Here is a 27691-nt window from a genome sequence, read left to right on the forward strand (position 1 = left end):
GTTTCTAACCACAATCGGAATTTGAATTATTCTGAGGCTTGCAAGAAGCGAGAAGCATGTGCTTCGGAGGCTCAGGTATGCTGCACAAAGCCAAGGTGTAATCTTGACACTGCCTAACATTTGAGCTGGTTGACCTCACCTGTTTTTCCAAGCACACGGAAGCTTGGATGTGCTCTTCACTTGGTCTGAGCCTCTTTATTCCTGCTTCTGCTGGGGCTAGCTTGTGTGACAGAGACCTGGAAACTTTAGCTAGCTGTAAATGGTGTGACAGAGTTGCTGGATGCTTGGGTGTGTGGTGGTGTATTGAGCAGAGAGCTGCGGGTGGGGGTGGTCTTCCTCTGTCCTCGAAGTATTACTGCCTTTGCACTAGGCAAGAGTGCAATCTGAGCACCTTTTAAGGAGTTTCCTTTTGAAACTGTCTGCCGTGATCTTTCTTGCCAAACAAAAGAAGACACAATGCATGTACACTTCACCAGAATTAAACATTTTCCAAGGGATTGTTCTGCTATAGAAAATAGTTAAAAATTAGTTTCTGGTTCCTCAGATCACTGCATGGTTAACTTCATCAAGGAGAACTTGCTTGGGTCAATAAAAGAGTTCCGAAATCGATTTATAAATCCAATCCAAAATGGACAGTGTGCAGACTCTACCATGGTAGATGTCAGGGTGATGAAAAAGCGCGCCCACATCCTATATGAAATGTTAGCCGGATGTGTTCAGGTATGTTAATGAAGTGTTGATTTACCCAAGTCCATTGGAGATTTTTTCATTACTTTAAAATGTAAACCCCACCTTTTCTACCATCCAAGGGCATTCGGAGATGACTATGGAAGATGATTTAAAGCAGAAGACACCAGTCAACTCAGATTTGTGACCCCCCCCCATTGACCCCAACCTGAAGCACTACAGGGGAGGGGTTCATGTTTTACTGTAATAAGCTTTTCCTTTCTATTAGTGTTTCCCCTTCCTTTCTCCCTCTCCCTCTCTCCTTTCCAAAAAAAAAGAAAAGACAACTTTAAAAAGGGGTTTGTGCACCAGCAGCCTAGGGTCTGCCTGTGCGTCTCAGCCTAGCTGACCTCATGGGGGTTCTTCTGGAGGTAATGTGGAGAACGGTCTGTACTCTGAACTCCTTGGGGAAAGGCAGGAGCCATATCCAATGAATAAATATTCTTATCTCTGCCACCCAGTGACTTAAGGTTGAGGCAGTATAAAAATGTGAAAATAAATAAATGGTGGATCTCTCTACTTTGTGTCTCCCCACCCTTGCTGCTGTTGTGGTTGAGGTTTTGAAGCTGACCATTTTCTTAGAATCAGTCGTCTATAACCAACCAACCAATCACGATGTTTGCAAAAAGAACGAGACCGCAAAAATTGATTGTTGAAGGAAATAGAATTGAGCAGGTGCCAAACTTTGAGTAGTTTCCCCCCCATGGGGATCTGGAAGTCCCATATTGAGTATATCATGTGAACGGCATCAAGGTCTTAAATAGCTGTTAAGAAGTTCTTTTACACAAAAAGAGGAGAAGTAGTTCCAACAGCCCTAAAGCTTTTTGAGGCCAGAACTCTGGCCCAAATTCTATTTGGGGCACAATTGGGTATGTATATCAACCGAGATGATATAGAGGGAGTGCAAACAAAACTCTTACAGTCCATTCTTGCTGCCCCTAGATGTGTATCTAATGCAGCACTTAGACTGAAGAGAGACCGGGATGCCCAAACTTGAGGTGAGGGTTTGGAAGCATATCATTAACTATTGGCTTAAGGTGGAGTTTTCCCCGTCCGGATTAATTCTGTTAGGTCTTCTGGATGATCATTTGTCCAGATGGAAATCAAAAATCACCAAGAAACGACTCTCATATGGTCCTTCAATAGAACTCCTTATCTCCCTAGGATATTATGAACAAGCCAAACAGGTATTCTTTCAGCGGGTGGATCATAGAGAACATCAGCATCAACATGAAGTTAATGGGAGGTCTCAGAATGTGTGGGGTTGGGCGGTAAATGCTGTTTGGGAACCTGCGAACTATTTAACAACACTTACTTTCTCTAGGCTGCGGAAAGAGTTTTATAGGGCCAGACATAACGTGCTCCCTTCTGCACTCCTGCAGGGAAGGTACTCCAAAGTGCCACTAGTGGAGTGAACCTGCCCATGGGGGTCAGAGGAGGCAGAGACAATACAACATGTTCTCTTCTCTCGCCCCTTATAAAAGGTCTCCCATACAGGGTATATCACCCCTCTTCTGTCGAGATATCCAGATAGACTGGAGGGGTTTTACACAGATTTATTGCTTTCAGATACAAACCGCTCAATAACCTGTGTGGTAGCTAAATTTTCTGTAGCAGCAGTGCAAATAACTCAACAAACGACTCAGTCATGATCCAGTTGATTGTGATATCTTTATTTTGCTACTTAATTTATATATTTGATCTTTGATTGGTAGTCTATAATGGTAGTTGAACTACTTTTTAAATATATATTACAGAGAAAAGATTATACAGCACTAACAAAGTTCCTGCCACCAAAATATGAATATGTTCTAGCTGTAAGAATGACCCCTCTTCAGTGTAAGCTCTATCAGTACTACTTGGATCATTTAACAGGTAAGGCAGCATTCAGGATCCATTGTTGCTTGCTCCTTTTGGCTCTGTTGTTATCCATAGGTTTAGGATAGTCAAAAGAAATGTGATTAACATCTGGAATTCCCTGCCGTGAGACACGGTGGTGGTCTCTAGCACAGAAGGCCTTAAAATGAGATGTAACCAAATCATGGAAGAGCAGAGGCTTTCAGCACCTGTTAGCCAGGACAGCCAAATGGAAGGCCCCTGTCTGTCTTGTGTTGCCTTTATGGGTGCGGTGAGCCACCTTGCGGCTGACAGGTTTGGACAACATGGCAAACCGTGGCTTGCTGCAAAAGCAGGACTGGAAATTTCTAATTGCTGCATGTGAGGGAGTGGAAGAGAGGGAGCGCTGTGAGACCGGGGCTTGTGCCTGCTGGCCTAGTATTCGGTCTCGAATGGCCATTTTGTTTTCTGCTTAGAATATTTATAACTTAATCTTTCCTGTAAATGTTTCTAACATAGTTGAAAGCAGCATATTGGTAGCTCATTATTCAGAGTCTCCTTGGACATTGCTCAGGGATATTTTGTGTTAGGATTTTAAACTAGGTTTCAGTTTATGCATCCCATGACCTGGGATGCGTGTAGAGATGTTAGATTGTCACGTACGAGCTTGGTGATTGATTTTTAGAAAATATTGTTTATGTCAATTTAGTAATCCTTGTTACAAGAGGCGTGGTGTTGGATCTGCAGAAGAATATGTCTTTGTTACAGTGGCATGTTCTATAAAGGTGAGCCTTGTTTGGCTGTTTCAAGCTGAAGGTTTTAGCTTAACTTCTGAACTTCATTGTCAGGTGTCGGCAACAGCAGTGAAGGTGGAAGAGGCAAAGCTGGAGCAAAACTCTTCCAGGATTTCCAGATGTTAAGCAGAATTTGGACTCACCCTTGGTGCTTGCAGCTGGACTATATTAGCAAAGAGAATAAGGTAAATCACATCTGCCTGTCTTTGTCTCTAATGGAAGCTCTTAAGTGAGGCCTGCCAAGTCCTAGAGTGTTTCGCTGAATTAATGGAAATGTTTTCCTGTATGATAGGTGGTTATTTTTTCCTGGATATTTTAGATGTGGCTGTTACTGTGGCTTTCTTTTCTTTTTCTCTCCCCCCGCCGCCCGGCAACCCCCCCGGGATATTTTGTCATTACCAAAATATTTTGCAGTAATCTCTTACTGACCCTGGCATTGTTCAGATGACTGGACAGATGTTTCAAAGGCTTAAGCAAGGATGGCTAAATTTAATAAAATTCCTCCTGTAAAAACATCAATTTTGTTTTTCAGGGCTATTTTGATGAAGACAGTCTTGATGAGTTCATAGCATCAGATTCTGAAGAGACATCAGTCAGCTTAAGCTCCGATGAATATACAAAGTAGGTTGGACTGTTTGATGTGGATTATAAACTCAGAATGGATGAAATGTGCAGTTTCAGGGGGCCCCCACCGCCCCCAGTGTGCACCATCAGGTTCTTAATAATGAAAGTGAAATGTTATAATTCTAGAAAGAAGAAGTCAAAGGGCAAAAAATCCAAGAAGGATAGTAGCTCCAGTGAAAGTGGCAGCGATAATGATGTCGAGGTGATTAAAGTCTGGAACTCAAGATCTCGTGGAGGTGGAGAAGGAAATGCAGAAGAATCAGCAAGCAATCCTCCAGCCATTGCAAAAGCAGAAGAAGGCAAGAGAGAATTTTTAGCCAGTTCTGAATGTTAGACAAGACTATGGAGGAATTGCACTGTGGCTTTAGCTGGTCCATGTGTTGAACTCCTGTAAAATATTGTACATAAAAAAGATTCATGGAAATGAATGCTTCAATGAGTAGTAAGATCAAATTTTCAAGAGAAAGAAGGCTTTTACTGTATTTACAATAAATCAGAGTGCATATAACCCACTAATGAAGTGGAGATTAAAACCACAAACTTCTGCACTGTCCAAAGAATGTAGTTAACATAAATAAAGACAGCTCACAAGTCCTGTATCAAATGATAAGGCTGGGGATGTGTGGGAAGTTGAAAGGAATTCAGGTGCCTCTAGGGTTTTTGTAAACTATAATTCCACTCTGATCTAAAGTTGTGCATCACAATACTTCCAAAGCTCAAAGAACCACTGAACTAATTCTGGCCCACTTCAGATATAGTAACCCCTGACTATTCTCTGATCATGAGAATAAGCTGAAGTGTGCCTTTGGATCATGTCCTCCCTCACTCTTCTCCACGTGAGAGGGCAGGAGACGGAAAGCATTCATTTTCAGTTGGGTACAAACCACAGATCCTTGCCTTGATCCTCTGGAGAGCCACACGGACAGGAGGTGCTCCAGTGCCACCCACAGGTGGACAACGTGACCATTAATATAGACAGTAGGAGTAGCCCCGCTTCTGTTCCTTTTTGGCCACTGATCAAGCAGGCTGTTTTTCTCTGTTTCTTGTCCACAAAGGAGGAAGGAAATGGGATGTGGCATATTAGATTTTAAGCCCACATAGGCTGTGGTAGGACATTCTGTCTGTGTGTAGCTGGAGATAGCAGATGTTCATCCTCACGATGAGCTGAATTGAGTGAGAGGTCTTGTCTGATCTGGCCCACTGTTCTTTATGTTGCTGTATAAGTGTTTGAGTACTCAAATATATCCGAATCATACAAGTACAAACTTGGACACAAGGGAAACCTACCTTTCTTGAAGAGTTTTGGGTTCTTGCTGGAATTCTGGGTTTAAATCTTGTAAGCTGTTCAGGCTCCAAAGTAAGCAATGGATGAGTGAGCTGTCCAGCGACAGAAGGTCTCATCCAGTGGTGCTCACACTGCAGCACAAGGGCAAGCCCTTCTCCTTGTCGCCTCCTTGCTGCAGCCCCCAGGAATCCCTGCCCCCATCAGCTGGTCTAAGACCCACTCTGTTTGGGAGAGAGATAACAGGGGATTTCCTAACCTAGCCATGAGAATTCAATCCATGCTGTGGTCTGGTAACATGGTGCTCTGAAGGTGGTCGGAGTTCAGATTTGGCTAAGGAACTCTGCAGTCTTTATTTCTCCTTGTATTCAATATTTAATGTGCTAGAGAGGGAGAGGGTATAGTGCTGTTTCATGACAAGCCCAACTTTGGAATAGATCTTTTATGAAATAACACCTCTTCCCTCCCCCTCCCAAGGTAAAACCACCCCCTCTTCCAACCCTGGCAGCCCAGCTCCGGACTGGTACAAAGACTTTGTCACCGATGCGGATGCTGAAGTGTTGGAGCATTCTGGGAAGATGGTACTTCTCTTTGACATTCTTCGCATGGCTGAGGAACTTGGGGATAAAGTGTAAGTCCTTCCTGGCAAGAGTCTGGAACCATCTGCCCAAGCACAGGCACGCTTGGTCAGTTCATGGATGTTTTCCTCCTTACTGCCTAAATGCATTCTCTGCAATCAGCCCTCCAAGTGGCTTATTTTTTTATTCATATCCTATAGCATATCCCTGAAGTGAGTTAATTTGTAAACGGAGGAAAGCAAACTGATGTGCTCTGCATCTAAGCTGAGAAATATTTTGTCTTTTCTCCCTTCCTTTCAGCTTAGTTTTCAGCCAGTCCCTGATATCTCTGGATTTGATTGAAGACTTTCTTGATCTGGCAAACCGGGACCAAGAAGAAGGCAAACCTGTAATATATAAAGGCAAGTATAAAAAGGCAGATTCACAGTGCTGAAAGGCATTACTTCTTTCATTTTATTATTTATTTAAACTGTGCCTACTAAGTATAATCTGGGAGGAGGCAAAAGGGTCCGTACTTCCAAGGTGTGCTGCTTTCTGTGGTTATCTTTGATGACTGTGTGTGCAGCTGCTTCATGCCCCGTTCTTGGGTCCCTCATTCCTCCCAGTCCAGTGCTGAGGCTGCAGTGAGCTTCCCCAGCATCAGCTGCAATTGTCACGGCCACATCAACCCCACTCAGTGACACCCTAACCTGGGGCAGAGCTGGGAGTTGTGTCCAGGTCATTGGTTCAGCTGACAAATTCTCTGTTTTCTCTCTCTTTAATTGTTGTGTAGAATTCCGGGAGGGGGCCAATTCGATAGCTAGCTTGACCAAAGTTTTAGGCTTTGGGGCCTTGGTCTCTGTAAGTAAGAAAGCAGGCTCTGTGTGTTTTCACTGGAAGGTATATTGGACAGGTATGGCTTGAAGTACCTGGAGAATTCAGCAAATATGCCCACCACAAAGCCTCCGTGTTTTTGAGATCAAAAGGGAGTAGACAGGCAAATGTTCTGAAAACAGTGTTACAGGATACAGTGAAACCATAATTTGCATAATTGTGACTTCAGTATTATGGGGTGATGCATCTGGCCAACTGAAAAGGACAATTTTGGGGTACCAACCAATCACTGGATAATAAACAAGGGGGTAGGGAATTGGGTGGAAGGTAACCCAAGATGGGGTACAGAAATCTGGTGATCGCAGTATGTGTGACCCCTTTTTGTTGCTCCTTTTGTTCTCTCCATCTCTTCCTTGTGCCTTTACTAACTAACTTTCCAATACTTGAGTCCAGCCTGTGTGTTCGACTCAGTGACTGTTGGCGCCGGAGCTCTCATTGATCCTGTGTGGTCACAAGACAGCCGTGCTCATGTCGGGTCTAGTGATAGGGGTGGAGGGAGGCCAGCGGCAGCCCGGGTTCTGCCGCCGCTGCGGCCCCCCTAGCCCCATCTCCTGCATCTGACATCAGACGCAGGAAGTGTTGAGCCACGCCCCTCATGTCTGACTTCAAGGGAGGGGCATGGTTTCGCTCCCAAATGGGGCCGCGCAGCCCTGTTTGGGAGTTAAACCAGCCAGCACTGCATTCGCAGCACAGCAATTCTCCCTGCCTTTTTAAAAGGCAGGGAGAGTTGCTCCAGCCACTCTGCGAACCCAGCGCTGGCCAATTTAGCTCAGAAATGGGGCTGCACAGCCCCATTTGGGAGCTAAATCATTCCTCCCACGTCTGACGCGGGGCATGTATCTGGGGCACCAGGCGCAGCCCATGAAACACAACAGCCCAGGTTCTTTGAACCCATCTGCTCAATGGTGGGTCCACCCCTGTCTAGTGAGAATAAAGTTCTTGTATTGATAACTTTTAGATTGCCTTGCTTCCTTGGGTCAGTGGGCAACAAATGAACACCCTAAACTCCTGATTCCTTTACTTCTCTGCTGCCTGGAGCTGAGGATATCTCTGATTGGCTCTGGCTTTTCCTCCCCCCACTCTTCTCCCCCCCCCCCCAGTTTGTGTGCAGGATGGGACAACACTCCATAGAAGTTCAGTCAGTCAGGCGGACAGTTGGTACCATGTCATCTTCAAACATAGGTTAACATCCAGCATACCATGAAACCATTTGTACTTTGACAACTGTCTTCCGATTTTGTTTTTAATCAGTGATGCAGTCTGCTTTATTCTGAAAATAGAATATTAGTTCTAAAAGAATCAGAGCTTTTACTTCCCTATCAGCTTCATTTTCAAGTTCTTCTTGCTAATAGCAACTATCCATAACGAGCAGGCCACTTAAAGTCAGACAGCTGTTCTGAATTTTAAGTCCACGATGATTAGGCCTTGACTTTTTAAGAGATCTCCTCTAAGGCATTTACTTAAAGGATGCAGTTTCTAGGAGGCAAAGCAAATGAGAGGAATTGGAAACATGAAACTTCAGCAATCAGTTAGAAAACTAGGTTTCTGAGAGTCTGAAAGTTAAATCCAGCTCTCAAATTAACTCCTGCACCAGCTTTAAAAGAAATATAAATTGCATTGTTATGCACACATCCAGAACTGTATCATCTCAGGATTTTAGTTCACACTAGAACATGATTCATCTTGTTTCTAGTTTATTCCTGTTTATATTTAAAACAAAAAACAAAAAAACCCTTCTTGTGTTGGAGGAGTCCTTGAAATGCAAACAGTGGCTATAATCCTTATCTAGAAATCCCATATGACTTTCACATGCTTAATTTGGTGGCAGGTTAGAACCTACACTAGACTGTTTCTGGAACTTACACTTTGTTCTGCTATTTTAAACTGAGCAATCTGTAAAAAGATTATAGGAGTAAGATTAGCTTGGCAGATAAAATGTGTGCAGTGCCTTAAAAAAATCTTTCCTCACTATCCCTTTTGCTTCCCATTTGCAATGGAATATTTAAAGGGGGGGGGGAGAGAAGAAATGAGGAATACCATTTCCAGCCATGAAATTCACTGGGGAACTCTGGGCCAGTCTCATATCTCTCAGCCTAACCTACCTCAAAGGGTGGTTGTGAGTAGGGATGTGCATGGATCTGTTCGGAGGCCCTTTTGTGGCTACCGAACAGGTTTGAACACTGGAAGGTTCAAAGGCGGGGTGGGGACGTGTTGGACTTCAAGGGCGGGGGAGGGTGCACTTACCCCCCCCTCTGCTTCCCCCACCCACTGGCGCTCGGTTTTTGTAAAGTCCTTCGGGGCGGCAGTGTACCTCCCTGCTGCCCCATCCCCTCTTCGGCTGGAAGTACCTGGCACCCCGAAGGACTTCACAAAAACCGAGCGCTGGTGGGTGGAGGAAGCAGAGGGAGGGGTAAGTGCACCCTCCCCCACCCTTAAAGTCCGACACCCCCCGCCTTCGAATCACCCTCGCCCAGTTCTGCACACGTCCCTAGTTGTGAGGATAAACATAACCATGTACAGCACTCTGGGCTCCTTGGAGGAAGAGCGGGATAGCAATGTAAAAATAAGATAAATGTGTAACTGGTTTTTAAACGTTTACTTATGTTATTGTATTGTACTGTATGCTCTTTACTGTAGTGTTTATTTGGTTGTTGACCGTAAATACATGAGTTCAGTTGTAACTGCTTTCCTTTTTGAATTCCTAGGTGAAGGCAAATGGTTCCGAAATATTGATTATTATCGTTTAGATGGCTCTACTACTGCCCAGTCAAGAAAGAAGTGGGCTGAAGAATTCAATGATGTGACTAATGTCAGGTAAAAAAACCCAAACATGCATGCAAGTGCTGGCTGCCTGTAGTCCAAGAGTTTGTGATAGGCTTGCCTCTCTGGTAAGGTACATGCTGTGCAGCTATTGCAACCAGTGGGCTTTTGTCCTTGCATGACAAGAAATGCAACCCTTGTACTTGACCTGCCCACCTAGATGAGATGGAAAGCTAGTTTGGTCTTTGTTCTGAGATGCTATGGGAGAGACATGGGCCCAGAATGAGATCAGTTTCAAGCATGTTCTTGATCAGGTGAGCATGACAAGTTTGGCGAGAACTCCCTCAAAATGTCTGACTTCATGCATCTTATGCAAGAATCTATTTCCTCATAAATTGTCACTGTTTTCATCCAAGAATGATATAAACAAGATATTTTGAGAGGAGTTTATTGATGGTTTTGGATGTGCCTCAGCCCCACTCTGATTGTGTCAGATTGTTTACCAGGATATATTTCTGCACAGAGTGGCTTGAGTTGCTGCCATATGCGTTGTGAGGTGCAGTTGTTCCTCGCCAACCGTGAGGGTTCTGTTCCTGGAAACCCTTGCAGTTGGCAAGGCATAGTAATGCATGGGAAACGGGGTTAGGGAAATTGCAGTTGGAAAAGATGTGTGGGGGGGGTAAAAATAGAAAAACTGACCCCTGGAAATGATTCCCTGGCCCCCAGAAGTGACCCCCCAAAACAGCCCAAATTTGAAAAAAAATGTCGCCAGACCATGGATACTGGGGTCGTGGTTGGCAAGGGTAGACACAATTTCCCAATCACAGATACTCAAATGTACTACTGGGAAATCCGTATACCAAAAGGTACTTTCGTGGTGTCAAAAATACCAAAAATACCTTTTGATATACCTCACAATATACTTGTGGTCCTTGGTGAATATGTACAAAACCCCACTATTTCCAGTGGTTGGGAAACAGCTCTGGTAACTGAAACTGTAACACTTACTGTAACTGTAACTGTAACACTTACAGACACTTAACTCCACTTAAATCTCATGTATATTTGTGACAATCCCTTTCAACCTAGAATGTGTTGCAGCGATAATGGGCTATATTTTATTTCCTAGCACACTAATTCTAAACAGTTATGCTGGCAGATCTCTGTTGCACTGCCAGAATGATTTAATAATTGGTGACATTGTGCTGGCATGTCTATGATAAATATATGTCTTCTGGATACATGCTTATTATCTCTTTCAAACATGCCATATCTAACAGATTTCAAAGAATTCAGGCTCATATAAACACTTCTGAAATTAATTTGAAAAGCAATAGTATTTGGGGCAAGGATAGGTTTCTGTTCCCCACCTTCTTATCATTGGCATTTCATAGGTACAAGTGCCGAAACTATTCTACATACTTTTGCCTGCCTTCCACCTTTCCCTGCGCTTTGGCCCTACTTTTAGGGCTGTTATAGCTGCAGCCCATAACGTACAGCGACGGCTTCATTCCAGGCAGCTCCTGCTTGGACAGATGCCCTCTTTCACAGAGCCACAACGTTTGCACACCACTAATTCACTCTGGGGTGTGCAAAACTGTCTCTTGATTGCTATGCGTGAGTTGGGCCTGGGAACATGAAGAAATCTAAATCGGCCTCTCTGTGCCAGAAGAGTCCCTCTTTTTCAGTCCTCACAACGCTGCAAGCCTTGAGGACTAGACCGTGTAATTCATAGCTGAATATACATCTAGATGTACACATCTAGATGCCCTACACCAAAAACTAAAGAGTTTAAACAAGCCAACAAAAAACCACAATAGAGGAGGAGAAGCGGAAAAGTTAGTCAAGGCCCAGGTTGTTTGTGTTTGGAAGTGGAGAAGAGAAGTGGGCTCCGTGGAGACTCTATTGAGCTGGAGCAGCCAAAGGAAAAGGATGGTGGTGACGAATGGATGTAGTGATTGAAAGAACTGGGACAGTAAAAGCAAGCAGGTTTAAAAAAATAAATAAATAGAGACAGGAAATAGGAAAGGAAACCACTCTGCCCCTGCTGATGTGTTAGGCAGCAGTCCTAGGCATGCTTTCGTGGCAGTAAACCTGTCTGAACAAGGTGGGGCTTCCTTCTTTGTAAGTGCGCTTAGGATTGCATGGCAAATCAGTGTCCGTGGTAAGCCATCTTTTTAAAATGATTGCCTTCAATAAAATGCTCCCAGGAGAAAATCAAATTAACCAGGAACACTCCCCCACCCCACTCCAGGCCTCTTCATGTTGGAGGGCGGTGTGGGGGGGGGGATAATTAAAAGCAAAACTTTAAGTTTTGAGCAGTGAGCCTGAGAATTAGTTGCTTCCACCCTTAATGGGCAGGCTTGTATTTGATGTTGGGACTGCCATTAAGAGGGGGCTTCTGTTGTTATGTTCAAGGCTTCCTAGTGACTTAGCTGATTATAGGGTTTGTCCTGCCACATGTCCTGCCCTTTGATGTGGCCTGCTTGCTGTTCTCAGTACATGTTGGGTAGATTTAGACGGTTTCTGAACATAATAAGTGCATCTCACTTATTTTCTGAAAGAGAAAACTGGCCTAAAGCTTAGTGCAGTTTCCAGAGGGTTCCTCTCTCTGTGTGGCTAGAGCTTGTTTGCTAACTTGTGACTCATTATTGTATTAAAATACATTTGTGGCAATATTGTTAAAGACTGAAGATTTTGTAAGAAATACGGTTACATTTCTAGCCTTCTTGTTTGAAGGAAATCAGATTTGCTAGTTTCATTACAATATTGTCCCTGAATGGCTAATATGAATTAGGAGGAGCAAAGAGCTGATCTTGTGGGAATAAACATTGCTAAGTGGGGTCTGCCTTGGTTTGCATTTGGATGGGAGATTACATATGAGCATTGTAAGATATTCACCTTAAGGGATGGGGTCATAGAAGGCCCCAGGTTCACTCCCTGGCATCTCCAGGCAGATCTGGGAGAGACTGCTGCCAGTCAGTTTAGACAAGACTGAGCTAGATGGACCAAGGGTCTGACTTGATAGAAGGCAGCTTCCTATATTCCCATGAATTATGTGCTGTGTAGCTGGTGCTAAGCAGATGTTTAGATTAACCTGGAAAGGGTGTAAATGGAATTAAATTCTATTTTACTATTTGCAGAGGCCGTTTGTTCATTATCTCCACTAAAGCAGGATCCCTCGGGATCAATCTGGTGGCTGCTAACAGAGTGATCATTTTTGATGCCTCTTGGAATCCAACCTATGATATCCAGAGTATCTTCAGGGTTTACCGTTTTGGGCAAAACAAAGCCGTGTTTGTTTATCGGTTCTTGGCTCAGGTAGGTCTGAATCAAGTGTTCTCCTACATGGTTTGTGTCTGGGGTCATAGAAGGCTCAGCCCCGCACAGGATCATGTGAAAGAAACTCTAGAAAATAGTGAGATGTGAAAAGGCATCACCTATAGTTGGTGTCTTGTCATATTTGTTAGCTTCACGTTAATCTTAAACTAAAAATTGCATTTTCTAGGGAGAAAACATTCTAAATTTGCTAACAATATAATGTTCATCTGGATCGTGATCCACTGCATTAATAAAGAATGGGGTTCTGCACCTGCGCAGGAACCTCGTTCCTCATGACGCCCACTCTGCCCTGCATGTGCTCTGTGCTTCCGTTGAAATCGGCAGTTGGGGGCACCATTTTCCCAGTTTCTATTTGCTTGCCAAAGCGTCAGCACCTCGTTGCTGGCTCCTTGGTTTATCTAGATATAAACAAGAGAGAGAGAGAGAAAGAACTTGATACTTCAGACCTTACTGATCCTGGACTGTGTTGAGACCATTCTTAGTTTAATGGATTGGATTAGGTTTATCAGACTTAGTTTGACTGCCGTGGGGCGGAAAACTCGGGGCGTTCTGTCTTAGAATGGAGACCAAAAAGACTTTAAAGAGATGTGTGAAGTGCCAGCAAAACTACCATCTACGGACTAACATGATTTATGTTTGCTATGCTTGGGAGAACAACACAAAATGGCAGCATGTAAAATTTATTGGAAATGACCTTTCAGGTAAGTGCCAATGATTCATTTTCCAAACAAGCAATGAAGAACAGGGCACGACGCCTGTGCAGTGCTTTATGATGAGGCGTCACGCCCTTCGACACTGAGACCAAGTGACCCATCAGCATTGGGGTTGTGGTCAAGTACAATGTCTACCTTGATATCAAGTGTGCAGGGATCTGCAGTACCGCAGTCTAAAACCGCTGCTGAGGGATCAGAGCCTGTTTTTAAAGACCAAAAAAGGTCCCAAAACCAAAGTGCAGTATGCCGTCGCCTACTATCACCGCTTGCAGCGGTTCCACCCAGACCAGAAGGGTGCTTCAGCTGTCTCTGGCTCAAACGCCAGCACAATCCCCGTTTACTCCCCTGCATGAATGGATGTTAGATAAGGGGAATTTCCTGGATTTGACTTTGGAGCAGGAACAGGATGATAATGTCTCCTTGGACCCAAACACTGCTACTTCATTACTGACAATGTTGAATTCTTCAGATAGCACCCCCTCGGGATCAACTTTTCATGGATTCCTAAGCAGCGGGCTGGATGTCAAGAGGTACCAGTGCTGTACCCAAAGACACCATCGATGTCCCCACTACGAAGTGCTACAACTCCTCCTTTAATGCCTTTCTGGTTGATGTTGCCATTGCGCATACCAGAGCCTGTGGTGACACACTCTGCTTCAATACTTTCTTGACCTGTGGCGCCAGTTGTGACAGCAGCAGCCTTTGTGACTCTAACATGGAAGTTGCCTTTGCAGTATGTGACCGCATAGGCTCTTGCAGCAGAACATACATGGCCTGAATGGTCACAGGGAGCTAACGCATTCATGTAGTTTCAGACATGCACCGTCAGTTATGCTGAATACCAACAATGGAAGGCGCAACATTTTATGCAAGGTCCTCTACTAGTAGTTCCTGAAAAACGGATCTCTCTCTGGACTACAGGTACTTCCGTGGACTCAGTGTTACCAAATACTGCCTGTGCTACTACAGCGTATCTGATGGTCTCAACTGCCTGTCAGACACAACCTAAACTGCCAGATCCTCCTTTACCACACAGTCACTCAATGAACTGCAACAGACCAAGGATACCCCTGCAGTACCACGATTGCCAAAGAAAAAGATAGTGCCCCCGGTGGCACCACCTCCGGCTGGAGATGATAATGGTGACAGATATTCTTCTGAGTCCACTGACACGGATTCTGGTGGGGCGAGCCATCCCCAGATGTACCGCCAAAGACATCTACTTCCCCCTCGGAATAATTAAAAGGCCTTAATAAGAAAGATAGCAGGGGCTCTGGGTATGGACTTGAAACTGCCAGAGACGGAGCTAAAAGATCCTGTTTATAATATGATGGCAGCGGCTAAGACCTTGAATCCGGTCACCCTTCCTATGCTGCTGGAGATCACTAAGGCGGCTTTGCCAGCTTGGGAGGTGCTGTAGACTTCTACACCAACTTCTGAGCATTTGGAGTGATTATATAAGATACAAGAGGAAGAGAATGCATTCTTACTTTGTCATCCTGTCCCGAATTCCATGGTGATTGACTGTGTGTCTTCATCGAAGGCTGGATGCCGCCATACAATGCCTTCTGATAAAGAAGGGAGGAAACTGGATGTTTTGAGAAGAAAGATTTATACAGCTTCAAGTTTGGCTGTCTGAATTGCCAATTATGCGGCCTACATGGTTCAATTTAATCATTTTTTAATGGGACATTTTACGGCAGGATTCTACTTTGCAAACTCCAAAGGAGTTTCCAGATCGATTTGCAAAAATATATGAGAAAAATACTGCTGTCACTAGACAACAGCTTACTGCGTTCAAGCACCTAGCAGAAACAGTCGTGAGCTATGGTGACTGTGGTGACTTTACATCACCATGCATGGTTGAGGACTACATCTCTAAAACAAGACATGTGTGAACGTATAGAGAACTTGGTGTTTGATGGGAAAGGCCTCTTTACTGAGAGCACGGATTCAATGATGGGATCGTTAAAGAAATTGAAGTTCATAGCCAAAATATTCATGGCATTCACATCAACTTACAGCAACATCTTCCCATTACCATCCTTATAGTCACCAGCGACCCGTGTACAGACAGCAGGATAGACAGGATTTCCACCGTCAGTACAGACCGTACAAAAAGAAAAATGAATTTGGACAGAGATACAAAGGCCAAAGCAACAGGCCTCCCAAGGATAGTAATAAGCACACTCTTTGATCTGCTTGACTGTCCACCACACAAACAGATGACTGCCAAAGCACACAACGCCTGCTTTGTGGTTGCTGACAATTCCATCAAGTTGGTAAGCCATGCTCAAGCATGGTACCACATAACATTGGGTCAATGGGTACTTAGAATTATCAAGACTGGAATTATCGCGACTGGAGTTCAAAGCTTTGCCTCCATTCTTGGGTTAAAGTACACCAGAGCAACTCCTATGTTGTTGGAGGAAGTGCAGGTGCTTCTGGAGAAGCAGGCAATTGCCCCTGTGCAGTGGATGGAGAGACTGTCCGGATTTTACTCACATTACTTTCAAATCCTAAAGAGGGATGGGGGAATTTGGGCAATCGCAGACCTTTGGGGTCTCAACTGTTTTGTGTGGGCATGCAAGTTCCGATTGACGACGTTGCAAGGGATACTGCCTCTCCTGTGCAAGGAGGAGTTGATGGCAACATTAGATTTGAAGGATCCGTACTTCCACGTGGGCATTCAAGAGGACCACCACAAATACCTAAGATTTACAGTGGGAGTTGCAGTGTTCTGATATACTGTCCTTTCCTTTGGATTATCAACAGCCCCACGTGTTTTTACAAAAGTCAAGGCTGTAGTAGTGGCATACTTACAGACGGAAAGTGTTGTGGTTTTCCTGATTTTAGACAACTGGCCTCTGGTGAGCGGCAACAAAAATAGTTACGTTCACAGATCCACTATGTGTTACAGCTGTTGCGGGGTCTCAGCATCAACGTCAACTGGAAAAAGTCAAATCTGGAATACAGAAACGCATATTGGAGCTATTCTGGATGTACAATTTAAAAGGGCATTCTTACCAGTAGAATGCTATCAAAAGATCAGGGACCTGATATGTTGTTTCACCTTGACTCCAGTACAGTCCGTGGAAAGCATTCAGCTGTTAATGGGTCTGATGGCATCCTGCAGTGCCATGGTGCATTACTCGCGTCTGTGTGTGAGGCCTCTGCTGAAGTGGTACCTTAGAAACTTCCGCCTCAGAGTTGACAGCTAGAAAAAGTTCTTGACACTCCCACAGATGATACTGCATTCTCTACACTGGTGGACGGTGGAGACCAATCTGTTGGAAGGGGTTCCATTCAAACCTTCAGCCCCCAAACAGTGGGTAACGACAGATGTGTCCCTGCTCGGATGGGGGGCCCATTGTGCCAAGCATGGAACTATTGGCTGTGTTTATAGCACTGAAAGCATTGGAGCTGCTGCTTAGAAACAGTGTGGTGCAGTTCCAGTTGGACAACACAACTGCCATTGCGTATCTGAACTGACAGGGTGGGACACTGTCCTGTTCCTTCTGTGCCTTGAGTATACAGATTTGGGAATGGTGCATCTGCCACGAAGTGTGTCCTCTAGCCATACATATAAGAGACGTGGACAATATGTTGGAGGACGACCTCAGTCGTTCGAAACAACTCAACCAACACCATGAATGGGAGATCAACAGCGTCTATCTGTAGTGGGTTTTCGAACAACCAACTGTGGACTTATTTGTGACTGCTGCCAACAAAAAGAGTCAGAGATACTGCTCACGTACAGGGGTTGGCAGGAGATCCCTAGGAGATGCGTTTCAACACCAGTGGGACATAGGCCTATATCTGTTTCCACCGCAGCCATTAATCAATTGTGTGCTAGCACAGTTCATGAGGGACAACTCTACCTGCATACTGGTGACGCCGTGGTGGCCACGGCACCCATGGTTTGCACCGCTTCTCAAACACTCGAGGAAGAGTTTCCACAGGCTCCCTCTTTGGCCGGACTTTCGAAATCCCGAGACACCATTAGAAAGGGCACTGCACTCTTTGGATGTAGGTCATTCTCTGTTATACTTTGGAAAAAACAAGAGCTTTTAGGGAAACGAAGAAACCTTTTGTAGCTTCAAAGGGAAAAGGCTAGGGCCAACCAGTCTCCGCACAAAGACTAGTGCATTGGTTGATGATTGTGCAGACGGAGAAGCAGCAGGGTATGGACCCCCCCATGTACTATAAGAGCACATTCAACGAGAGCATACACTGCCTCAGCAGCATATCTGTCGGGGGTTAGGATGGCAGATATTTGCGTGGCTGTGACATGGTCTTTGCAGCAGCCGTTCTTAAAACGTTATGCCATTGACCTGCGATTGGCTGAGCAGGCTGGTTTTGGGAGGAGTGTACTTAAAAGGATGTTGCCATAGACTTCTGGGTCTACTGTGCCCTTCACCTTATATGGAAGCTGGCTAATCACCCATTCCTTATGATGCAATAGAACATGATCCAGATAAACAGGTTGCTCACCTGTAACCTATGATCTAGTAGTGATCTGTTGTATTCACAATACCCTCTGAACCTCCCCGCGACAGGTCTGTGTGTGTATATATTTAAAAAAACTTACCTCGTATGGTCACAAGAAGATCATCAGGATATGATGGTCTTTAAAAAAACTGGGAAAATGGCACCCCCAACTGCTGATTTCAGCGGAAGCACAGAGCATGTGCTTGGCAGAGTGGGCGTCATGAGGAGCTAGTCAATCTACCTGCGAGGTCCCTGCACAGGCGCAGAGCCTCATTCCTTATTAATACAACGGATCACTACCAGATCATGTTACAGGTGAGCAACCTGTTTTTTATGTCAGCCATATGTGTGTGCCTTCAAGCTATTTAATTTTATACACCTTTCTCTTTGAATATTTAGCAAGCCAAGGGAAAAGTTGTTAAGTTTTCTTTCTAGAGTAGGCCTCTAGCAGCTATAGCAGAGGCAAATTGCCTCTGAATAAAGAAGTTAATTTAAGCCATTGCCCATAAATGTGTCACATCCCCTTGTAAAGTCATTTAAACCAGTGATTGTCACTACATCTTGTGGCACTAAATTCAAAAATTTAAAGATTTCTATATTTGATTTATCCTGTTCCTATACTGCCTCCCTGACAATGCATTCACGGTGAGTAATAATGGCATGATTATGCACTGTCTGTAGAAGATGTGCTTTCTTTTGTCCTGAATCTGCTGCCGGTCATCTTTGTTGTATTATATACCCCATTTTATATCTCCGCCCCACAATCCCCACCTGTAGAGTTTGTGAACATCCTAAGCCAGCGTGTGGAACTGGGAATGGGCTAGGTGAAGGTGAGCTAGTTGCCGTTCAGCTTGGAAGCTGCAGCCCAGTGACTGCATTTCCCCCATTCCTGGTTTGGACTCCTGGCACCTTTCCCCCATTTCTTTTAAGCAGCAAGTGTTTCAAGCATATCACATTCCAGATAAGAAATTTACAAACTAGCCCTTGATTCCAACACAACTTGAAGGGATTCATCTTTCTGCTGCCTACACTGCTGTCACTTCCCCAGAAATAGACCATCCTCATTTGACCAGAGCATCACGACTGCCGTTCGGCAGGGATTCTCAAAGGCCATTGTGGCTGGGGAAGATGGAAGTTGTAGTCCACAACATCTGGGGACCAAGTTTGAGAACCCCTGCCAAACAGATCTCCCCAGCTTTCTCTATGTAAGATACCACGGTCTTTTTGCTGTGCTAGCCATAAAAGGTTTGTCTCTGCAGATCGTTAAGTCAGAATATTGGATCATGTCCAGTGTTTTGCATTACCAGTAATATGGCCAAGTTAACATTAAACAGAAGTCACACTCTTGCATAATATGTGTGTGTGTGTGTGTTTTTGTTTTTGTTTTTTCCTTTCCCCAGGGGACAATGGAAGACAAGATATATGATCGTCAAGTAACCAAACAGTCATTGTCTTTCCGGGTGGTTGACCAGCAGCAGGTAGAACGGCACTTCACCATGAACGAACTCACTGAGCTCTATACTTTTGAACCAGACTTGTTGGATGATCCTAATTCAGAAAAGAAGAAGAAAAGGGATACACCAATGTTGCCCAAAGTAAGCTCACTGGCCCAAATGGCACTTACAGTACTAAAAATGCCTAGTTCTTTGTCTCTTCTGCTTATCGGTTTGTCTCTGGCAGTCGCCGTGGTGTAACTTGTTCATGCCCGCCCTCTGATAATTGCAATACTACTTCTGATTGCGAGTGTTCCATTTTCAGCTACTGTGCTAATTATCTGTTTCCCATGAGTGTATGTCTTCCTTTTAAAAAATCAGACACACTCTTTGTATCATGGCCATGGTTTACATGTTAACTGGGTTGCCTGAAGATGTCCTACTGTTTCATGCCTGCTCCTTCTTGTTCCATGAATTAGCCATGAGGTTTCTCTCAGAATAGTTGTTGTAAATAATACGATTATTCATATCATTGAAGCAAAAAAGCCTCTTGGATTCCACTGCCCCCCACCTAGGGACTGGATTTGCATCCCAAAGCATGATATAAGGGCACATGATACAATCACCTTGCTGAAGCTAAGCAGGTCTTGGTGTGGTCAGTGCCTGGATAGGAGACCCATGTATGCCACTCTTTGGGGATGGGGCCATAACTCAGTGGTAGAGCCTGCAGAAGGAGTCAGGTTCAATCCCTGGGAAAGACTCCTGCCTGCAACCTTGGAGAAGCTGCTGCCAGTCAGTGTAGACAATACAGAGCTAGATCAACCAAGGGTCTGACTCAGTAGGAGGCACCTTCCTACATGATTGATGTCTGGGGTCGTAGCAGGCTCAGCTCCACACATCCCTGTGAAAGAAATGTTCCTGTCTGCTAATTCAATATAGTTGATCCCTCAAAGCCCCAAACAGCTGGTTTCCAGGCCCCTCCTAACCCTCCAGTTTTGATTCTAGGGTTTCACTTAAGTCTTAAAGCTTCAGTTTCCAAGCTATTTTACTTCTGGAGTAGTCCCATGGACCTTAGGATTGCTCAAAAGTAATCAGTTTAAAGATTGTAGCTTTAACTGACTCTAGGTTTGCCATCTGAATGATACAGCCATATTTTTAATGAGTGAATTTTCACCTTTTAAACTTCCACTTTAAAGAGAGCCAGAACAAAACCAGTTGCACGAGATGTGTCCTAGTTACTTTGCTTGTTACATGGTTGGGTACGCAGCCTTGTGGCAAACTAATCACCATGGGGCCCTTACCAGGTGTGAAATGCAGCACTTAAAAGTTTGCAAGCAGCTTTAGCGCTTCAGATTGTGAGAGTAAGATGGAATGTTGTGAGCCTCTGTTTGCGCTGCTTGGAGAACAGGATCCTATTCAAGGTGACTGAATCTGCATGTGTCACTGCTGGGGAAATCGAGCTGCCACCGAAGTCACTTTAGTAGACTGTCAAATCACAGGAGACTGTTAGTGAGTGTTTGTTTTGTCCGCCACTCACCCCTCTACCCGCCCCCCGCTCCACAGCTTTCACTTCAGAACTTAGTTTTAAAGTTAATATTGAAGCACCAAAGGACATTTGTTTGCTGGTTCCTGTTCCACGTTTGAAGATTGCACTGAAAATCCTTAAGACCAATTTCATTTCCTATTTGAAGAGCTCTTTCTCTTCTTGAGCAGGCTGAATGCTTGCCCGGTCTTATGGAACCTCGCGTTGGGTTGAAGAGCTGATGTGCCCCCTCGGGTCTACAAGCAGGAGGATGTGTTCACTAGCTGAAGCAAAGCTATGACGAGTCACCTGACCTCCGCCAGAACCTCCCTGAGCAGTTTTTAAAAATATATTTATTCATCAGCATCGACGTAGTAGGCTTCTGCAAAGATACTGACAGTGGCAGCTGTGTGGAGATTTGCCATCATCCCTTAGGTGCTTAAGACCAAGGAATATCCCTCTAGGAAACGCAGTGGCCTGCATGGGAAAGCGCCTGGAACTCCCAGCTGCAACTGGTTGCTCCACTCTTGTGCTGCGGGGTTTGTTGCTTTCTGAGCTTGTCACTGAGCTTGTAGGGTTTTGGAAAGGCGGCTTCCTGCCTCTCAGTTTCTGCATCTTGGAATTCTCTCCTCAGATTTGGCAGCAAGAAACTTGGAAGGGGGGGATGGAATGGATCTGTCTAAAACTAAAATTCCCACAAATGAACAGCCTGATGTGAGCGGTGCCAAATGGAATTGTCATTCCGCTGATCGTGTCAGGATTGCTTTCCCTATAACAGCTCAGCTCACTGGAGGGCCCTTTGCACCTCAGAGTGTGAAGGGGCTTGTCCACACTCCTCCCTTCGCCGCGGATGCAGGATTGTCCAGGCTCGAGTCCCTTACTTTCGTATTGAGACCGTAATGTTATCTATGTATGGGGGTACATTTCCCAGAGGATTTACTTGGCTTGCGTATCTTTTCACTGCCAATTTTCCTGCTGAATGCATTTCTCCCTGATAGCAGTTGGACGCCATTTAACTGCACATCCTTTGCACTAGGACCTGTGTTTCGTTTATTTTGATTGATTTACTGCTATTAAAAGTCCCAGTCCTCACAGCTGCCTGACCAGGGTAGCTACCTAAAAATGTTTCTCTCTCATCTCATGGCTGTCATTTCCTAATTGTGTGTTGCCTGCGATTCTATTTGCTTATATTTCCTGCTTATTTTTGTTTCTCGGGAACTTTGATGCTTTAACTTCAGGTGGTATTGGCACTGCATCTTGTAAGTTATTTAACATCTGCTAAATTAAAAAATCTAATATGAGATAGATTTCATATGATACTATGAAAATCAGACATTTATGGCATCAGAATAAACAGCATGTCCTTTAAGTTGCCAAGGGATTCATGTTTTTGAAGTAAATCTTCATGCACATCTCTTAGGCAAATAAGCGTTTTAAATAGTGTGAAAGAAATCAAGAATACGGTTTTGAAAGTGGAAGTTGCCTGCCTTTCATGACTCAACCATTACTGAATAAAATTGTATTTCAGACAAAGAAGTGCAGGTCTACCCAGCTGAATATAATTTAAACCACATTTTGATGACTGTATTGGCATGGTGTACACGGATTAAATTGCACTGTGTTCAACAGTATTGTTACCATAGGAACTAATGCACATGGATGTTTAAGAAACTCTCTAGTCATTTATGGCTTCTTAGGTACCGAGCAATAGAGCTCTTATTCTGCTGACTTAATTTTTTAATCTGGCCTTTTGAGCCTATGTCTGCTTAGTTTTACTGCCATTCTTCCCAAATACCCCTCTTTGCTTTTTATATCGCTTTCTTTCTGTTGCTCTTTTTGAAGGCCTGGGCCTTGAAAAGTACAGAATCTTTGACACACATGAAGATGTCAACCTGTCTGCTCACTTTCCTCATTCATGTGTATGGATTTGCTTCCTTCAGTTGTGATGAATGGAGAAATTCTGAGCTGCTCTGCTCTTGCAACATGAGCACAACAGAGGTCTCTTAAAACAAGAGCTTGGGATCATACTCACTGTTGGTCTTAATGAGGGCCTGTCCGCCGCCCCCACTTCCATGGACTCTGTGCTTGGGGTAGAAGCAAGGTGTTCTTCAGTTTGTGGCTTAAAACAAACAGAAGCTATAAATCTCTTCCCCTTGTGCACAAGTCTGAAGCTTGTACTAGTTACGCTTAAACCATGAGGAACCCCACCCACCCCTTGGGTGATCTCTTTTCCACCCACCAGAAGTCAGGTTCTTGAAGCAAGACTCCATCAGGGACGAGACTAGAAAGCACTTCCCACACCCTGCTAGAGGCAGGTTCTAGCCTCTGAACTGCTGCTTAGCTTTGTTTGCGGGCCACTCCAGATGAAAAGGGTTTAATGTACAGCAGAGTAGATCTCAGTTGGACGCAAGAGAAACAGGAAACTGTTCCACAGTGGAACTAGTGACCTAGCAGGGAAGGTGGGCTCCTCTCGTTGGAGACCTTCAAGCAGAGGCTGGAGAGCCATGTCCTGTGGAGAGCAGGGGGTTCAACTAGCTCACAAGGCCCTCTCCACCTCTGCAATTCCATGGAAAGCCTTTCGTGCTGAGCCTCGCTCGGCTGTGCAGTTTCTCGCTCTTGGGTGCCTGCTGCCACGTGTGGCCAGAACCTTTTCACATTTGCATATTTGGCATTTTCTCTTAGAGAATGTCGAGATGCCCCAATTGAAGGGCTCATTGTTCCTATTTCCCAGGATACAATTTTGGCGGAACTGCTCCAGATCCACAAAGAACACATCGTGGGCTACCATGAGCATGATTCCCTCCTGGACCACAAAGAGGAAGAGGAGTTGACGGAAGAGGAGAGGAAGGCAGCCTGGGCTGAATATGAAGCGGAGAAAAAGGTAGGGGGGGGGTCTTCTGAGCCAGCGTGGTGTAGTGGTTAGAGTGCTGGACTAGGACCGGGGAGACCCAAGTTCAAATCCCCATTCAGTCATGAAACTAGCTGTGTGACTCTGGGCCAGTTACTTCTCTCTCAGCCTAACCTGCTTCACAGGGTGTTGTGAGGAGAAACTCAAGTATGTAGTACACCAATCTGGGCTCCTTGGAGGAAGAGCGGGATATAAATGTAGTAGTAGTAATAATAATAGTAATAATAATAATAATAGTAGTAGTATAATTCTGCTTTTGCTTAAATGACGGTGTAGTTTTAGAGCAATGACATCCGTCGAGCAAGCCTTTGTGGTGCAGATGGAACGTTTTAAGAGGAAAATGTTTCCTAGAAAACTGAGCACTTAGATTCCTAGTACAGGCAGATTCTTTTGGAATTCTATTGTTCAGGGTCTTCACTGTGATTTTCCTCCCTGCACCAGGCCTGTGCTTGTTTTCAGACATGACGAAACAATTCCTGGGTTCTGCTCTGCTGGGTTGGGTGAGGGCTGCTGCTCTGGTCAGTGCAAAGAAATGTGCAGGGTCCATCCAGCTCAGGCTTAGTACTTGGAAACCTTCTGGTTTGAGTTCTCAAAAGAGTTGTTTTTGGTTTTCAGGGCCTGACGATGCGTTTCAACATGCCGGTGGGGGCCAACATGTTCCACCCCAGCTTCAACGCTCAGACCCCCTATATTCCTTTCAATTTGGCAGCCCTGTCTGCCATGAGCAACCAGCAGCTGGAGGTAGGTGGGGAAAGTCCCAGGAAACCACTTGGCACTTGCTGCGCTCAGAAGACGCTGCACCCAGTCGAGTGATTACCCTCTCATGAGGAGTGTCGCTCTTTAGGTGGGCATGGGAGAAACCCAACAGCTCTTGCGCTATTTCAGAGTCGGTGTTTATCTAAACACTGAATTTCTTAAAAGAGTGTACACTCTCTTGTTGACTCTCAGACATCTTTGTTCCCAATGAGGTCTCTGTCTTCTGTGAGATGCTGTTCTCTGGATCGTTGCATTGGAGATAGTTTGTTCATGGTTTGGGGGGGAAATGTACAGGAACATAGTGATAAAATCTGTATATGGCACTGTCAAATGCCAAACAGAGTCATCTCTCAGCTGAAGCATTTATAATTTCAGTCATATCACCAGTGCTTTGAGGTGACATTCATGTATGAATTTCTTTCCATTTTTTGGCTCAACACCCTGTGTCCAGCTGCATGCAGTGCTTGCATCCCCTTATGCAGATTGGAGACGTAACATCCACTCAGCCTGCTGCTATTTGGCCACTCTTAATCACTTTTACAATTCCCTTCAGGATCTCATTAATCAAGGCAGAGAAAAAGTCATGGAAGCGACTAACAATGTCACTGGAGCAAGAATTCAGCCCCTTGAAGACATAATTTCTACTATAGTAAGTAAACCAGCAGGTAACATGAACTTTTCTTGCTTTGGAGTTGCTTATACTTCAGAGAGCTGCATCGAGTCAATGTTCTTGATAGCAAATGGTAAGGTGTTTCATCTTCGTTTTGTTTCTTCATTCAGCAGTGCTGAAATCATCGATAAATTCCTTGCGATGCCAAAAAGGGAGAGACACCCAATCATCTTTTAGTTGTCTCCTAGGGACTGATTTCTGTTACAGCGTCGTGTAATAATCGATTAGTTACTAATTGAAGTAAAAGATTTCTGAGCACACAATACAAAGGAAGCAGTTCAGTCACAGTTCAGCATTTTTAAGTCCCATTGATTGCAGTGAGAAAGATTCGAGCACATACAGTCCTTCACTTGGTCTTTGAAATCAATGGCCAAAAAGTCAGAAAATTTCATCTTTAAAAATCAGTGTTGCCATTGACAGGAGCTTTGTGTAGCTGTCTTAACTTATGTTCAGGGATACCTCTAGGGCCTGGAGATCCAAGCATCCACTTTTGAAACCAAGGAAAGTTAGCAGAGGAGTTTGATGTGATCTATGGTGGGCTGAAAGTGTGCCCACTCAGCATGCCCGAGCCCTTGCACGTCCCTAAAGCAACTCCTTGGGATCCTGGCCATCCTATTTTCTGTCGGTTTAGGTCCCAACCCAAAGGAGATGGCAGATCATCCAGGAAACCATTGCTTCTCTGGCAAGCTCTGGTCCCATGTTGTTTCCTTTTACCCACATGGCTGGCTTCTCCACCTTCCTGCTGGTAATCTTGGAACAAGCAGTGACTGCTCTCTCGTTTTCTCTGTGGGTGGGTCTGTTGCCCCCCAGGCAGCCCTGGAAGTGGCATCAGCACTACTGTCATCTTCTCTGCAACATTCCCACCTCCCAGATGTTTCGGCCACGCTTGGCAATAATCCCATCTAAACCCATTTTGAATTTGACCCACAAATTCAGACAGAGATGAGAGTACAGGGATACTTGGAGGAGGAACCCCTATGACCAATGTTATGTGAGAATTAGACCGGCATGGTCTGTTGTGGGCTCTCAGTGCCCTTTTGCAGATTGGTGGTCGGCTATTTTCTGGAAATTGCGTTGCTGCGCTCTCACTGTAGAGATCCTGTGGATGCATTTTCAGAACAAAATGAGACCTTGTGCGAACTATCCCTAAATGGATGGTGGTGGTTTCCTTTGTAGTGGAAGGAGAATCTGACCCTCACAGAGTCCCAGGTCCAGGCTCTGGCCCTGAGCCGACAGGCAAGCCAGGAACTCGACGTGAAGCGCCGGGAAGCGATCTACAATGACGTCCTGACCAAGCAGCAGATGGTAAGACTGCCCAGCCCCTCTTGGCTTCAGCAGCTCAGGTGGGCGTGTGGGGGCAGCGAGTGGAGCAGCTGAGCAGAAGGGATCTTGGGGAGGGGAGGGAAGGGGAGAGTCCAAAGCCCCTTATGGAACTTGTTTAAAATCCTTACTGCGCTTCAAGATTGGTCTGTCAGGTTCCTCCTGTGCAGACAGATCTGTGACTGGGAGACAGTGGCCTGCCTGAGCTTTGAACTGGAAATTTCGCCGGGGGTGGGTGGGTGTTGGGTCGCTTGCAGCTCCTGCTCCTCTCTGCTGCACCTGCTGTGCTGCATCCATGTTGACGTAGGAACTGTCTGGTCACCTTGCTGGGCCAATCCTGCTTCACCAAAAAAAGGCTGGGGCCGTTGTAGAAACTAGATTTATCCGCTGGCGGGGGGTGGGTGTGGGTGCATATGTAGTAGTGCCAACAACTGTTTAGAGCAGGACCGCGCAACTTCAGCCCTCCAGCTGGTTTTGGACTACGACTCCCATCATCCCCAACCACAGTGGCAGATAGCCAGGGGTGATGGGCATTGTAGTCCAACATCTGCAGGAGGACCAGAGTTGCGCAGCCCTGGTTTAAAGCATTTCTGAAGTAAAAGGAGCAGCTCTCTGTGTCTGTAAAAAGGGAGCCTGTGTAGGATAGCAGTTAACAAGCTGAGCAGGGAGCCAGGTGGTCCCCAGTTCAAATCTCACCCCTGCTGTGAACTCATGGGCGTGGCACTGGCTCTCCAGCTTGGCTCCCCCTTCTGGGTCGTGGGGATGATAACCCTGCGTTGCCTGACAGAGCTGTTGTAAGGATTTGCGTGAGAATCTCTGGCGAGCCTTGAACACTTGAGAGAAGCACTCTGTGTGGAGTTGGAATATGAAAACTGGTGGCATTCTCTGCTGTCATTGATATTTTGAAATTGCTGTGGAGAAGGGGTGTGTGTGAACACCAGTATATCTATATTAATATACAAACATTAAAATATATGCATGCACTCAATCTAGCTAGTTGGTCTTCAGGCTAGTTACTTGGAAGGAAACCCCATTCCGTTGGAAGTAGATATAGATTTATAAA

At 45.1% G+C, this 27691-nt stretch overlaps 1 protein-coding gene across 3 annotated transcripts in view; it reads left to right on the top strand.

The window, feature by feature from the left end:
• Nucleotides 1–27691, top strand: part of ATRX (ATRX chromatin remodeler) — an 84218-nt gene that overhangs the window by 52948 nt on the left and 3579 nt on the right. For all 3 annotated transcript variants that reach the window (XM_053273376.1, XM_053273378.1, XM_053273377.1), the window contains exons 21-34: nt 545–720; nt 2484–2601; nt 3411–3541; nt 3889–3977; nt 4107–4279; nt 5740–5893; nt 6141–6241; nt 9419–9527; nt 12617–12794; nt 19420–19614; nt 23706–23855; nt 24498–24623; nt 25192–25287; nt 26485–26613. In XM_053273376.1, the coding sequence (XP_053129351.1) occupies nt 545–720; nt 2484–2601; nt 3411–3541; nt 3889–3977; nt 4107–4279; nt 5740–5893; nt 6141–6241; nt 9419–9527; nt 12617–12794; nt 19420–19614; nt 23706–23855; nt 24498–24623; nt 25192–25287; nt 26485–26613 (1925 nt within the window). The remainder of the gene's footprint in view (nt 1–544; nt 721–2483; nt 2602–3410; nt 3542–3888; nt 3978–4106; nt 4280–5739; nt 5894–6140; nt 6242–9418; nt 9528–12616; nt 12795–19419; nt 19615–23705; nt 23856–24497; nt 24624–25191; nt 25288–26484; nt 26614–27691) is intronic.

Source organism: Hemicordylus capensis, chromosome 11 (genome assembly GCF_027244095.1).
Source record: "Hemicordylus capensis ecotype Gifberg chromosome 11, rHemCap1.1.pri, whole genome shotgun sequence".
In the NCBI taxonomy this organism is placed as follows: domain Eukaryota; kingdom Metazoa; phylum Chordata; class Lepidosauria; order Squamata; family Cordylidae; genus Hemicordylus; species Hemicordylus capensis.